Source organism: Lepidochelys kempii, chromosome 1 (genome assembly GCF_965140265.1).
Source record: "Lepidochelys kempii isolate rLepKem1 chromosome 1, rLepKem1.hap2, whole genome shotgun sequence".
In the NCBI taxonomy this organism is placed as follows: domain Eukaryota; kingdom Metazoa; phylum Chordata; order Testudines; family Cheloniidae; genus Lepidochelys; species Lepidochelys kempii.
Window position 1 is genome coordinate 294,091,762 of NC_133256.1, and position 16,091 is coordinate 294,107,852.

At 42.2% G+C, this 16,091-nt stretch overlaps 1 protein-coding gene across 2 annotated transcripts in view; it reads left to right on the forward strand.

Annotated features, from left to right (window-relative positions):
• The window catches only part of SLC38A1 (solute carrier family 38 member 1), a 68,477-nt gene extending 53,757 nt beyond the window's left edge, over positions 1-14,720 (forward strand). Inside the window, exons 13-16 of one of the 2 annotated variants that reach the window (XM_073327992.1) lie at positions 4,919-5,037; positions 6,034-6,175; positions 6,268-6,365; positions 7,625-14,720. In XM_073327992.1, coding sequence (XP_073184093.1) covers positions 4,919-5,037; positions 6,034-6,175; positions 6,268-6,365; positions 7,625-7,726 — 461 coding nt within the window. In that variant the 3' untranslated portion in view covers positions 7,727-14,720. Of the gene's footprint in view, positions 1-4,918; positions 5,038-6,033; positions 6,176-6,267; positions 6,366-7,624 lie in introns of those variants that run through there. The other variant, XM_073327993.1, reaches the window with a different exon arrangement.
• Positions 14,721-16,091: the final 1,371 nt, after the last annotated feature.

Genomic DNA, 16,091 nt, shown 5'->3' on the forward strand with positions numbered 1-16,091 from the left:
TTGCTGATCTAACATACCTGTCAGAAAGAATCCAGGTGAAATCAATAACATTTACCCATTGAAAAAGGAGAATCCCACTCACTTATCTTACTAGAATTTTGAAAACAATTTCCCTAAATTTTTCCATAAAGATACAAATCTCTTCTTTACCGGTGCTCTGAGTGGCTACACACAGTAGCTATATGCAGCACTTGCTAATTTAACTTCAAAAATGAAAGAGAAAGGAGCAAAGGCACAAGTTTAATGTAAACTAGTTTTATTTTGGGTAACTGGAGCTTAGCAGTGTCATATCAGTAACTTTCAGTTACTAGTTTCAATTCAGCTCAGATCAGTAATGACCTAAAGTGATTAAGTGATATCTGATTGGCTATTCAATTGCCTGTGTAAAATGAGATTGTGATCTTAGGATAGCGCTTAGTGAATAGGTGTCAAAATCATCACCACAGTAATTGGCAGCCTTATTGCTGTTCTCGGCACAGAGGCAATGGATGCGGAGACTGTACTCCCTCTGTTAGCAAGAACTGGTCCCTACCCATTCAAGTTAAATACATTGGTGATGCAGTTTAGGTCAGCTTGGAATGCTGCTGCTTGAAATACTTTCGCAGTTCTGAATACTTCAGTGTCCAAGATTTTCAACCCGCCTCCTTTCATGAACACTAATTCACTTTAAAAATACAAAAACCAAGCAAATCTTATTTTTTTTCCTTATTAAAAGGAATATGCAGAATAAATAAAAATCGGAGAACCCAGAGACCCTTACACTGGCAGGATGATTGAGAGCTAATGTTCTAAAGCAGTTTGAGTCTTGAAATTTGGTACATTTGTTCGTTACAGGCCACTAAGTCAATCAGAGGGAGATCACAGATTTGACCTGTGAGTTTTCCATAAGGGGCACCAAAAGGTCATCAGTCTTTCTTATTAGATTTCAAGTGCTCTGTCAAGCTACAGCCTTCATGTTTGTTACAGTCATTCATTATGGCAGTGGTTCTCAACCATGGGGACGCGTACCCCTGGGGGTACACAAAGGTCTTCCAGGGGGTACGTCAACTTATCTAGATATTCACCTAGTTCAGTGTTTCTTTACTTGGTGGTTGCAACCCCCAACGGGTTTGCGGGATGGGTTTAGGGGGGTCACAAGTGCAGAGCTGGCATTAGGGGATGGCAAGCACGGCAATTGCCTGGGGCCCCATACCACAGGGGCCCCCATGATACTAAGTTATAGTCTTCGGCCCTGGGCAGTGGGACTCGGGCTTCAGGTACACTGAACTATAAGTACAGTTTTTCTATTCTAATCAATGTATTTTATAATTACATGGTAAAATGAGAAAGTCAGCAATTTGTCAGTAATAGTGTGTTGTGACACTCTTGTATTTTTATGTCTGATTTTGTAAGCAAGTAGTTTTTAAGTGAGGTGAAACTTGGGGTACACAAGACAAATCAGACTCCTGAAGGGGGTACAGTAGTCTGGAAAGGTTGGTAACCAATGCATATTTGGATATTGATGGGTAGGGGAAGCAAATTTGAAATTTTACATTTCTGTCATAGACAGATGAACTTTTGGTGACCTAACAACTTACAAAAAATATATTAGTTTCTACCATGAGGCTGTCATGGTGGATATGAAGCCTCCAATTTGCAGAAAGTAAGATAATTTGAATTCACCATTTCTGTTTAATGGATTATGCCAAGAAAACTGAGGAAGGCTGCAGGTGCCAAGACTGGTGGCCACTCATTCAACAGTTGGGCTGCTGCTAGCCAGTAAGTTTTCATAGAAAACGACAAATAAAATATTAGAATTAATGATCCAGTTCTATGGTCCTGAAGAAATAGCCACAATGGGCCAGATCTTCAGCTGGTATAAATCAGTAGATCATATTGACTTCAAGAGAGCCAGGCAGATTTACACCAGCTGCGGATCTGATTCCCCAAGACGTTTGAGAAGGCGAATAAACTCCCCAAGATTCATTTCCTGGAACTTCTTTGAAATTCCCACCTCATGTAGGAGGAGTTTGGAGTCCTGTGATGGGGTGTACAAACCCCGCTCTCAGCAACACAGGGTTAATGAGCCTAGCACACTTGCAGCCCCTCTTCCTGTTCCTCCAGAACCTCTTACTGAGCATCTGGCTGCATTTTTCCTCACATTTCCTAGTCGTGGCACACCTCATCCGTGGCCCCAGAAAGTCATGAGGCCTCCTTGTTAATCTCCTCCTGGTGCTTGCCCAAGATTTCCATCCATTATACCAGGAGGAAGAAGCTGAGCAGGACTGTGCTCTGTAACTGTGGGGCCTACTTCTGATCCCTCGTATGATCATGCCTCCAGGCAGAATTCCTCTGAGCAGGGTCCACTGACTCCCTAGACACCTTTGAGGAGCAGTCGGTGTTATCTGGGGTTCTCTGTTCAGTGTCATGCTCCAGATCCCTGATTTTCAACCTATGACCTCACTCCTGCTTCTGTTTCTTTTCTTTTTTTTTTTTTCCCCATTTGTTGTCCCCAGAAATCAATTGTGGTCTGGGCTTAGTGGTTACTCTGATTAATTGAGGGGGGGGGGGCTTTTAGTTTTGGGTGGGGCTAGACCTGCCGGCCCCAGTATTACAAATAGTATAGGGTTAATGAGCTACTGTGGACTCACTTGGCTGTGCCTGGCTTCACCTGTAGGTGATATCAGAATTGGAGGGAGGAGCTTAAAAGAGAAAAACCCAGCTGAACTGGGGGGCAGACCAATCAGGACAGCAAATCTTCAGTTTTAGCTACTGGACCAAGTTCTGGCTAAAGGCTAGAACTCCTTAGCTGATACTGCCTGGAAACCCCTCCTCAAAGGAAGGGAGGACCTGTTGTGGATCCACTTATGATGGGACTAATCTTTGACACTAGTCTGTGAGCCTACTTGGGGCCCGCTGCTTTACAGAAGATGAAGAGGACTCTGACCCCACACATGGGATGTTTCATTTGCGGTTACTTCATTTGGGTTTATTGAAAACCCTGGAAGGGTTGGACTATCTGTGGCTCAGCTGAAGGATCTGAGCCTCTTAAGACCAAACTAATGCACCAAAACTCCCAGATACCACAGAACAGATATCTGGCTGAGTGCTGGGACTGGGTCCAGGGGGCGACCTGGAGCAGGAACCCTGGAGACAAGTCCACACAGGAGGCAAATCTAACCCTACAGATTGCGTGAATCTGTGAGGAAAGGAAACCCAATTCTTTTCTACTTTACCATGTGTCTGAATATTAATAGTGTGTGGATAATGCTGCATCTGCGAGAGCTCCCCTCTCCAATGTTTGCCTGCACACTATCAGTTGTAGAATTGGGGCGTGGAAGGGCAGTATTCCTTTTCTTCTTGCCCATGGATCATTATTTGAGACTGACAGGAACATGAATGAATGCCTTTTTTAAATGCACTTTTTTTTTCTGTAACCCTTTCCACCATCCTTTCATAGACCAGAATAGCATGTTTATTTTGGCCCTCTCTTTTTTAAACCAACACCACTTGTCTGTTTGCTCAAGGTGTCGCGTTATTGCCATATGTACACTACAAGAGTACAGTTACAAAAAATTAGGTGTTGCTAAAGGTCACTTGCTTGGGCTGTTATTTCATGGTCATGGTATTTCATGGTCAGGCTGAGTGGGAGACCAGAGGTACAGGGGCAGCAACCTGGGCTTGTAATGGCAGAATGTGCCTCATGTGGTATAAGCCAAGTACAAGAAGAGGCTATGCCAGCCCCCTTTTAAAATTGCACCCTCAAACTGAAGAAGTTTGGGATGATTTCAGGCTTTTTCTGTATATTGATAAGTGATTCTTGCCAGAGAGGGTTTATCCTTTAGGGTCAAATCTTTCTGACAAGCAATATTTTTGCCTTTAGGAATAGACCAGATTGCACCAAATGGCAGGTATTTTAAAACTATATATCCCCAATGAGCCCCCTGCAAGGTCTTTACCCTCCTGCCTCTCCACTTCAGATTACACTGGCTGACCACTGTTCTGTGCTATCAGTTTTTTCAGGACACCTTTCAGAAACAAAGTCTGAACACCTCCAGAAAAGGGCAAATTAATATACTTTTTTTGTGCCCAGTGCATTTGCTTCCTTTGGTTACAGTTATGTGAATTTTTTAAAGGTGCGGAAACAAACAAATGAATTCTATGTTCTTCCTGTCTGCCAGCGTGCGTACACCTGGTTCATAGCATTTCTCACTGGTTAAGGGAGATAGATGCTTTTGTGGGAGGCTTTGTTAAAATACTGTCAGTACACCAGCATATGGCACTCCCAGTGACCCATATCAGCAGCATTTAGAATGGATCACTTCCTCCAGGAGGTGGTCATTGGGGTGCAGGGGCTGTGAGTGTTGCTGAGAGAAGAGGGTAAGTTCAAGGGGGAAAATGGGGATGTTGGGGTAGCCACCAGAAGTAGCTGGATGGCAGTTTGTGTGGTTGGAGAAACCCCATGTTGCATGGGGAAAGGGTTGACCTAAAACGGGGTTTGTTCTTCAAGAGAAGATGTTCTGTTTTCTCCTAGCACTCTATTTGCTATTTGGACTTTAGTGAAACCTAATAATTTAGTATAAATTCAGCAGGGACAGTGCATGTGGTTATTTTTATATAAGTTTAAGCTGCCAAAAAATCCCCAGTAGCTATGCTATGCCTCCCTGTAGTCTTCCTGCAATGGACTTTAGCTTAGAGTTAACCTTGTGCTTTCTTGACTAGGGATGCTTTTCGGAAACAGGGCCCCAAAGAGTTAATCTTGAAAAATGGAATCACTAGAGTATGGTTTAAAACCTATTTTAACTCAAGAATGTTTCATTTCCTGCCCTTTTGTTTGTTGATACATCACTTATTGTACAAGAAGGCCCTTGTTAAGTGACGGTTTCTATAAATTAATTGCTTATTTGCAGGAACACTTACGTTATTGTCTTCTCTGCAGACAATGTGCACTCAGATCTGCTTCACAACTACCAGAGTAGAGATGACATCCTTATCCTGACAGTGCGTGTGGCTGTCATTTTTGCAGTCATTCTCACAGTGCCAGTGCTGTTTTTCACTGTAAGTATCAGGCTCCTTGCAATTTGGAAACAGCTAAGATCTGTAGTAGGTGCACTCTCCCAAAGCAAGGCTGGCTTGTGTGTGGGGCCTGGTTTCTGAATCAGTGGCAGACTACAGCGAGTACTTGATCCTGCAGTCAGTCTTTCCACATATTAAACTCCCATTGGCTTCATTGGGAGTTTGGATGGGAGAATAAGAAACTATCATACAATTAAAATAAATTATTCTCTCTTGGAACTGGAAGGTGTTAAGTCGATTTAAAATGAAAATACATAAGGGCCTTGTCCTACCCTATTGATCTCAATAGGGGCAGAATCAAGGATGAAATTCATCCAAGAACAGAGGAACCACAGAAATCCCTTTCAGTCACCCTGTTGTAGTAGGGCTCTTCATGAGAGGGTGAGATGGACTGACCATGAGGGCAACCTCCACTTCCCGGTGTGTTGCAGGGATCAAGGAGCTCTATACAACATTTGAAGAATCTGACATAGAAAGGGGCATTGTGGGCAGGCTGGGGGAGGAGTCACTGAATCTGAAATTATGCAGATCAAGTGGATTCAATACCTTCCTGCCCACATGGGTGACATTATTCCAACCGATTGTGTAGGCTGAAATGGCAGCCACAGAGTGGCTGTGTTGCAGCATTGGATGTAGGTGAATCCCATTCCTTCCCTTCGCTGTTTAATTCCACACACAAAGCCGATTACATGAGCTTTCAACCTAGCAGAACTAAAAATATACATGTCAACATACTCCCCCACCTCTGTCAAGAAATATAATCTGGGGGAAAATACACTCGTACAGACACATAGAAATCCAGTTCTCAGATTTTGAATTAAATATAATCCTTATTCCAAAGGCAGTGCATTTGAGTCCTCCAGAATCACTGGGGCATCTATGCAAATCTCATTGTCATGCACAGAGTCAATAAAAATTAGTATATGGGCTTGAACGTTGTATGCTCCTCCTAATAGAGAACTCTTCCTTTTCCTACAGGTGCGTTCTTCTTTATTTGAGCTGGCTAAAAAAACAAAATATGACTTATGTCGTCATGTTGTGGTTACTCTTGTCCTCCTGGTTATTATCAACCTGTTAGTAATTTTTATCCCCTCAATGAAGGATATTTTTGGAGTTGTAGGTACAGTATTCTGGTTTTATATAATAATAATAAATAGCTGTTGGCAGATGTGAAATTCTACAATAACTAACATATTTATTTGAATGTTACAGGAGTAACTTCTGCCAATATGTTGATTTTCATTCTTCCTTCATCGCTGTATTTAAAAATCACACATCAGGATACAGAAAAATTTACTCAGAGGATTTGGGTATGTTTTTCTGTAGATCAATTTAGTGCTTTGCGTGTTACTCATTAAAATGTATTAGGTTGAGAACAGATCTAATATGGTTGTCTGAACATATGTGAACCTGCTGCTGTTACCCTTGTCCTCCCTCCCTCTGTCACAATCCTGTGCAGTGTTTTGTCTTAAATTAGATTGTAAGACCTTTGGTGTGGGGACTCTTACCTTCTTATGTGTTTGTACAGCACCTAGCACATTGAGGCCTTGATCTGATTGGGGCCTCAAATCTAATTGGGGGCCTTCCGGAAGTACCACAGTTTAAATAGTAATAATCCCTAGCAAGGTTCTGAGTCCCTTGAAGTTTGGTAACAAAGGAACTGCCCCCATAGCCACAACTTATTTTCCACAGCAACATATTACCTGAAAGAGCCTGCAGTGTGTCATGTTTGCAGCGCTTTACATTTGTTTTAAGGGATCACAGTCAAATTTTGGGTGCCCCCTGCAAAAGGAGCCAGCTCTTCACCGTTCGTAAGCATACAGGACTATGACAACTTGATCTCAGCAGGGCTTTACAAGTTTTTACTGAATGTCAAGGGAGGTTTGCAGTTCAGAAGATGTCACAATCCTTCCCATACTGAGATTAGAATAAAAAACTTCTTTGGTAAAGGTCAAGGATCCTGTTAATTTCCCAGCTGTGAATAGAGTCATGTAAGATTCTGAATAGTCCCTGTGGTTTGCTGAGTGCACTCAGTGCACTACCAAACCAGCCCTTCTGTTATCATGCCTTTGGTTTTGTTCATATTACAGTAGTGATTTGGATTAATTTTATTTAATTCCTCCATAATCAAGAACTTCATTTGGGCCAGGCTCGTGATTCCATAGTTATTTCTCTGCACTGGCATGCAAAAATCTTACGTAACGTATGTGGGTTAATTCATTAGCTCCATAAGATGACAATGGCTGAAATACTGTGCAAGTAAACCCTCATGGGATGACTCAGTGCATGTGCTTTATTTCATTCTGCCATGAGCCCTTTAGCTAGTTAAAGAGCAGAGGTGATAGGTACCAAAGGAGAACCCATTCAGTCCTCTTCAGATAGTCACTGAAATGAGCACTTAAGGCAGAGGTTGTGAACGGAGGATAGAGGAAAATTTCATTCTCCGTGCTTAACAAGGAATTCAGAGCTTTGTTTTCATTTGTAATTTTGAAACCCAGTATCAATTTGTAAGTCTCTGTAAGGAAAAAAGTTACCTTAGTTGAAAGACTCCTTTCCTTTTTTCTTTCAGGCTTCTCTTTTCATGGCATTGGGAATATTGTTTTCCCTCGTGAGCATTCCTTTGGTCATCTATGACTGGGTGCACTCAGGAGACAATGCTGAAGGCAACTGAAGTCAACATCATGCTGAAAAGGATACATCCCTGTTTGCTACTCATCAGAATCACAACCATTCTGTTTTGTTATCTATCCCATCCCATCTATCTATCCTGTTATGAGTTTACTCAAATCAAATCCAAATAATTAAATACTGATATAGATGGTATTTTCTTGCAGAAAATGCCCATTTTCCCCAACAGCAGTATCAGTTTCTCCAATTCCATTGAGTTATCAAATCAATGTTAAGGTTGTGTTGACTGTCTGCAAGGGTTTACATGGCTTTGCCACTTGGTTGCAATCATAATTAATTTTTACTCTTCTGGTCATGAATTAGATTGTTCTAGTACTGGTCTTAAAACTTCCGAACCCTAATATTTAGTCCTTTGGAGCAAGCACTGTATTTGTTTTTGTTTTACAAATCCAGATTCTAGAATAGTTTCCACAAATGATGTTCTCTTCTCACCATCTCTTTTTTTTTAAACCAAAACTCTACTCTTAAATTGCATACATTTGATCTGGCTTTTCATTACTATTTTGTAAACCCTTTCCCCTCATTTAGTAAGTGTAGCATTCTGGAGTGTTTACATGAAGGGCACCATGAAAGCATCAGTTGGTATTAGATAAGAGTATGTCCTACACTTTGTGCTGCTCTTCGTTTTAAAAAAAAAAAAAGGTTATGGGAGCAGCCAGCCCCAATGGTTGAGCTGATAGCACATCAAACCACCATGCAGAGAGACATACTCAACCATGAGTGACCTTAGACCAAGAGGAATATTAAATAGCACTAACGCTTTTGAAACTGACCAGTAATAGACTCCGTATAGAGCACTGAACATTTGAAACCAACCAGGAGAAGGCAGAGCTGATTTCGGTGTGAAAGGAAAGGTTCAGAAATATGCATTTTCTTCCATATAAACCAATATTTACTAAATACATCTACGCTTTTCAAGAAAAAATGAAAAATTCCAGTTATATCGAAAACCACCACCTTTAGTCATACTTAATGCCTTTTCCATCCTAGGATAGTTTTGCATATACCTAAGGCTGACCTTGTAAAGAAGTTAACTTACTCTTTTAGGGTCAGCCCTCCTCCGATTGAAGTCAGTATGAGTTTTGACTCCAGTGGGAACAGGATCAGGCCCTTATGCAAAACTGGATTCTTAATTGGAATCAAGCCAGATTTTTATTTTTAACACCTCTTTAAATAGAACACTTTTTTATATTTAAAAAGCCTATTTCTGTTTCTTCAGGATCAAACAAAAATAGCTGTAAATTATTTGCAGAGGCACTCTAACTTTGCATTTATATTGTGGCATATTGTCAATTTGGAGAATGGCTCAGGTTAGAGATTCAAGTACTAAGCAGGTGATCTTTATCATCAAATACTGAATCATTTTTAGTACTAATGTACTGCCAGGGGGACACATTTGTTCATGTTGTATTGTTCTTGATGTGTGAATTAGAGAGAGTCTGAATTCTGCTGTCAAAATGCGTGCTAGGGATCGGAACCTTTGGCACACGGCCCGCCAGGGTAATCCCCTTGGCAGGCCGGGCTGGTTTGTTTACCTGCCGCATCCACAGGTTCGGCCAATTGCAGCTCCCACTGGCCGTGGTTTGTCGCTCCAGGCTAATGGGGGCGGCGGGAAGCAGCGTGGGCCGAGGGATGTGCCGGCTGCCACTTCCCACAGTCTCCTGGTGGGCTGCCTGCCAAAGGTTGCTGATCCCTGTCCTAGTGTAAGCAGAGTCTGAATGAGCTCTCCCCTGACATCTAGTGGTGAGCTGTGGAAAAAGACATCAGAAGCTGATCTTGTTTGCATGGACACACCCACCCTGTCTAGGTGCTCAGCATGATGGGATTGCTTGCCCAAATGATCACTTGTGGTTGGTGTTGGATCCCCAGTCTCCTTGTTTTGGGGCAAGAGTAATAAAGGGTTGTTATCCTTGTTGTGTGAACAGAGGGCAGCAGAACTGCACCTGGCATTCCCCGATGGAGGGACTCACCCTCAACTGAACAGCACTTGCTAGGCAGGGGACATTGGTTCCAAAGCCCAATGACTTGAGAGAGGATGGGTCCTGTTTAAGGGTCTTAGACACTGTTTGACCCTCCCTCCCTCCCTCTCTCCATGGTATAATAAAAGAGCTAATTTAGATTCAATTGAGAGTCTTGTTACATGCTGCAGAGCTGAAATCACTGATACCTAGGTCTAAGTATTAGATCTACTTTAGGACAGCGTCTCTGTTGTAAGACACTGCCCAGTGTGCACCAGCAGTGTGGCTCCCCAACTAACAGTTGAAGTCACTGAGAGACATCTTGGCGAGTGGCCATCAGGGTGGCTGATGGAGAGGGCTAGAGCAGAGCCCCACAGAGAGGCGCGGCAATTGACTGTTGGGGTAACAAGCAAGTGTCTGAGCAGCAAAGTGTGTAAGGTTCCTCCTTACACCACACCCCCCACTTCCACACAGCATGGGAGCTGAACTCTGCGAATGAACCGCTGAACTCTGGGGCTGCACTGGCCAAGAACAGCAACTGTGAGTGGGGTACAGAGAAGGGACGGGCACGTTAAAGGGACTTGGGTTTCTGGATTAAGAACCTGAGGTGAAAAGGACACTGCCCAACTTACTTAGGCGTGGGTCTTTTGCTCATGGTTTGTGTTTATGAACTCTAGTTGCAGTGTTTTCCCAAATTAATTCTGAGTTCCCTCCTTTTATTAAAAAGTTTTTACTGCACTCAGACTTTGTGCTTGCGAGAGGGGAAGTATTGCCTCTTAGAGGCACCCAGGGGGGTTGTGTGTAATTGTCCTAGGTCACTGGGTGGGGGCTCGAGCCAGTTTTGTGTTGTATTGTTGCAAAGGAACCACTAGATACTGAACCTGGCCCTTGCTGCTGCTGGCTCCACCTGGCAGAAGGGTTACACTAGCAATGGAACTAATGGCTAACAGGAGTCCAGGTGCACATTCAGGGGTTGAACGATGCCCTTCATAAGTTCAAGTGTACCTGCCAATTTGTGAGGACTCTCATTTTCAGTGGCAGATTCATTTTACACACACACACTCTATAACTAAGGAAAAAGACTAGGATTAGCAATTGTATGTATGGATATTATGTGTCACTATAGCTTTTTCTTTTTACAGACCTGATAGTTCAAGATATTGAACTTCCTGTGAGCTGTTGAATTGCCTTCACTCCTATTGCCTTGGCCTTACATTGCTTGAAGTCACTGGGAGTTGAGGTCACTTAGCAACTTGGCAGGAGGTGCTCAGGACCTGTAAGGTTCTAGCCCTATGGGCTAGTCTACACTACACAGTTAGGTCAACATAAGGCAGCTTATGTCGACCTAATTATGTCAGTGTACACGCTACAGCTTTGACCCGCCGATATAAGTGCCGTACTACGCTGACATAATAACTCCACCTCCACGAGAGGCATAAGGCTTATGTCGGTGTAGTTAGTGCAATGCAGTGTTTGTGTAGACACTGCATCTCTTACATTAGCTTTCTTGTCAATTTCACAATAGGAGCCCTGCTGAGAGTCAGGGTGAGAAGCCCAAGCAGCCCTGCGCCAGCTGCCAGCAGGAGGAGGGGTGAGAAGCCCCGGGTGGCTTCCCCTGGCTCCCTGTGGAGAACGTGGGGGCAAAAAGCTTTGTCCCGCTCCCAGTGAGGACTGGGGAGCAAAGAGGGGGACAGCCTGCTGGGAGCCTGTGGGGCAGCTGGGCTCCAGGCAGGGAGCTGCCAGAGGAGCTCAGAGAGCAGGCTCTCAGCTCCCCACACTGCCCCTCTTAGGTCAGCAGAAGTGCTCCTCATGAGGATGTGCACCACCAACCCAAAGAGGGTAGTGTGGATCTGCACTACCACATTAAATTACTATGGTGGCTGTAAATTGACCTAATATAGGTCGACTTTGGTTTGTAGTGTAGACACCCTAAAAGACTAACTTTAACCTGTGAAAATTTCATAGGTGACTGTGTTATCCTACAAGTACTCTGAGGTTGTCCTCCTTCTCATTCCCTTTTCGTTCTCTCTTCTACTTCTGACAGCATAGATTACTGAGTTGATGGGACTGTGACAGAGGAGATATTGAGGGGGACTTTCAAAGTCACAAATGAATTAGGTGCCCAACTCCCATTGATATTCAATGGGAGTTGGGCACTCTCCCTCTTTACTTCTTCCTCACCTGCTTTGTCCCCTTCTTCAACTTGCATACTGCAGTCTTATTGGATAAAATAAAATGAATTAGCAGGATTTATGCACTGAGTGCAATTTCCCTTAGGCATAGGACCATCATCATTTCTGTCCTGAAAGGGTGCAAGATGAGTTCAGTCCTTAAACAGGCTGTGTGCTGGCCCTGTACACAGGGTGGGGGGGAGGATTTCACTCAGACTGATTTACTGGCATCATATATATATATATATAGCTATTTATGCAAAGGAATAATATGTATGTTGATGTCTGTAGTACAGACTGTGAAATAATATGCTTTTTTATTTTCTCATCAGGTTTATACATTCTTAACAGAATGCAATAGACCCTGCTGTAACTGTCAGAATCACTGTATGAGGTTATCTGTAAAATGTGCTGCTTTTATTCAGTTTGTTTGGAATAGTGAACTTGTAGCTAACAAAAGTATGAGTCCCACATTTTAGCTAGGCTTTTAAGAGCACTGTAAAATGCTATAGGAGTTCCTCTGTTAAATAAGTAGGATCCAGAGTACTGTATCTACTTAGTAGGTGGCAGCATGCTTTCCTGTTCTAGAGAGCTTGTCACTATTGTGGACACTGCAAATTCATAGACTGGTCGTGAACCTAGTTAAACTATTCTGTTATAGTTATTGGAAAGTGGTGGGAGAAGGAGGTGGGGGGGAGTAGTTCCAAGCAGGAGTTCCTAATAAGGTTTTAGGAATAGATCATGAGCTAGTGTTATGTTGACTGACACCAGCTACAGATCTGGCCTATAAAATTCTTTACTTTTGGCTTTTGATCTTGACTAGCATTTCATTTACAGTGATCTGTCGAGAGAAATGAAGAAGTTCTCTCTCCTCCTGCCTGTTTATAAACCTAAATAAATAAATTACTATAATTTTGGACCTAGAATCTTGGAAGTAACATTGTTTTGGGATGAAGTGTACAGATGGGCCTGCACAAGACCTGTGTGCCACATAAGCCCTAATTTGAGGATGTAAGTGGGATCTTAGTGGTGCACAGCCCTTGTATTGGCCCCTTGCAGAAGGGTAATTCCTACCCTTCAGGATATCCATCCACTCCAGAAGGTTGATTTTGTGAGCTTAATAAGGATGTGTGTGTGTTCGGTTTTGACCAGGCACACATCTAAATGAAACTTTGAAAACATGTTTGGGGACAGCATGGGATTCGTCTGTACGTCTGCCTCACGACACAAAACACCATACGTATTTATGGTGCTGTACGAATAATTAATTATATATAACGGTATCTATAGCCCATCCTAAATCAGCAAAAACTAATTGCTTTAATCTTATATTAAGACTAAAGAGCATCTTGGCAAAAAGCCTTCTGATTTTGAATGACCCCAATCCAGTTCCACAATCCTAGCACTGGTATCCTTAGGACCAACCCACACAGTATGTATTCTATTCCATCAACAATACCAATAAATGGCTCTTATTTCCTGCTACCAAGAAGCTCACACGAAAGTTCCCAAGAGCACTTTGCATCAGGAAAACCTTTTTCCTATAACATATACAAAGAATGTTTTATTTGTATAAAAAAAAAAGGCTTTCTGTTACAAACTGTGAAAATGGTAGCAAATTAATAAATACAGGGGGGAAATGGTCTGAACATTCACATACTGTGCATATGTTTGTTTCTAAAGAAGAATCTATGCAGTTGTGTGGTATTGTATGAAATGTTTCATTTTTATGTATCTATATTGTAAATAAATAGGATGCTGTATATTTTTGCTATTGTTTATCCCCTATGAAATAGATGTGTTAGTCACTGCGTATTAACAAAAATAGGTGTTTGTGTCCGAATTTGAACAGAAACATGAATACTTTAGCTTCTCACGTAGTAAAATGTACATCCCCTCCCCTCTACCCTTTATCATTGTTGCCTCAGTAAACTTTAAACCTAAAACTATAATTATATTGATGAATGTAGCAAGAAAATGGCTGCATTTTTTCCAATATAGTCCAATGAATTTGCTAGAATTCAGTTCTAATGCCTGTATTCGTATTTTCTCAATAGCAAATTATTCAAACAATGCTCACGATGGGTGAAATTAGTCCCTGTGCAAAGGGCCTACACAATGCCTAGTCACCTCCTAGGTTCTTGATAGGGATCAAGTGGAACTAATATCTTGAACAGGCCTTGTGAAGGTTGCTACACCAGGTGAATTTCACTCACTGAAATAATCATGCTTTAGAAACAGGTGCTAGAGACAAAGTGATCAAGTATATTCCATGCCATGTTAACTCTGTACAATATAGTATTCAGTATTTATGAAAAATAGAAGTTGAGAAACGGGTCTAAAAATAAATATTTATTTTCCAAGCTTGCTTTGTAGCCTAGGATAAGGACAGGTCTTGAAGTAATATTTGTTTTAAACATGAGCACAAATTTGAATGAAAATGTATTAGTCACTTTTACAGAGCTTTTCAAACTGCTGCATGTTTACAGTGTTTCAGCCAAGACACAGACTGTAAAAGGTATTTTTTCATAAGGCTTGAACTTCAGATTGTTTATACTAAATCCATTTCCTAGAGTCCCTATGTAAGTTAAGGTTCACCCAGCTGCAGTACAAACACTACAGTGTGATGTACACTTGATACCAGGTAATTTCCAAGGGAGTGTTCAAATGAGTCATGACTCATGGGTGATACTTTGCTCCTGCTAACGTCACTATACTTTGTGCTGTTCATATTAAACATAAGCAAATAGATTGTTTCCCAGTTTGTGTGTAAATAAATAAAAAATAATAAGTTCTATAATCTGTTACCAATATAGTTTTTAAACATTAAAAATGTGATCTAAAAGAACGAGAATGTTACATTCATTCTTTCAAGGGGACAAATATTTATTTGTTACAATCTGTTAAACAGCATGAGCTAGCAACTCTTACTGATGTTGAGTAGTACTTATGCAAATAATCCCATTGAACTCAAGGCTTGCAGCCCTAGGTACCCAGTTGTACTAGACTCTCAGGGAATTGATAAGTGGGATTGGATAACATTTTCAAAGTCAGCTGAATCCCACTGACCTCCAATGACACCTAGGTGCTTTGAAAAAATTCTTTTTCACCTTTAAGTCACTAATATAACTATAGCTCTGGTCACAGTGAACAGTGCTTGTGGAATGAATTGGTGGCTACAATCCCACCCTCAGGCTAAAATCTTCTCCCTGAATAACTCAACTGAATGAAAGGGAACTATGTGGGGAGGTTTAAAATAAAAAGGAATCTTTTCCTAGCACCCATCCATCCACCTCAGGAGGGAGGGAAAAGGACCAGAGGAGCCATGCATTAAAAAGTTCCTTGACCAACCTCTGCCCTGTCTCCAAGCCCTCTCCGTGCACAGTAGCCCAGTGAGCCCTCATGGAGCAGGATCCCATGCAACATATATGCCTCTATTCAGCCTCTGCTAACCTATCCCCCCTTGTTTTGCAGAAATGCACCATGTCCACTTCCAGAGGGCATTCCAAATTACCATCTTTGCTCCATACATTATTGGGTAGGGGAGTGTGAATTGGTGAAACTGAAAATTTAAACAGAGGAGACATTTTCTCTGCATCTCTCTCCCACCCCTTTTCTTTCCTCATTTGGAGAAACCAGGGCAGGAACATATTCACTCTTGCTCCTCAGGTTGTAGCATAGAATCATAGAATATCAGGGTTGGAAGGGACCTCAGGAGGTCATCTAGTCCAACCCCCTGCTCAAAGCAGGACCGATCCCCAATTAAATCATCCCAGCCAGGGCTTTGTCAAGCCTGACCTTAAAAACTTCTAAGGAAGGAGATTCCACCACCTCCCTAGGTAACGCATTCCAGTGTTTCACCACCCTCCTAGTGAAAAAGTTTTTCCTAATATCCAACCTAAATCTCCCCCACTGCAACTTGAGACCATTACTCCTTGTTCTGTCATCTGCTACCACTGAGAACAGTCTAGAGCCATCCTCTTTGGAACCGCCTTTCAGGTAGTTGAAAGCAGCTATCAAATCCCCCCTCATTCTTCTCTTCCGTAGACTAAACATCCCCAGTTCCCTCAGCCTCTCCTCATAACTCACGTGTTCCAGTCCCCTAATCATTTTTGTTGCCCTCTGCTGGATGCTTTCCAATTTTTCCACATCCATCTTGTAGTGTGGGGCCCAAAACTGGACACAGTACTCCAGATGAGGCCTCACCAGTGTCGAATAG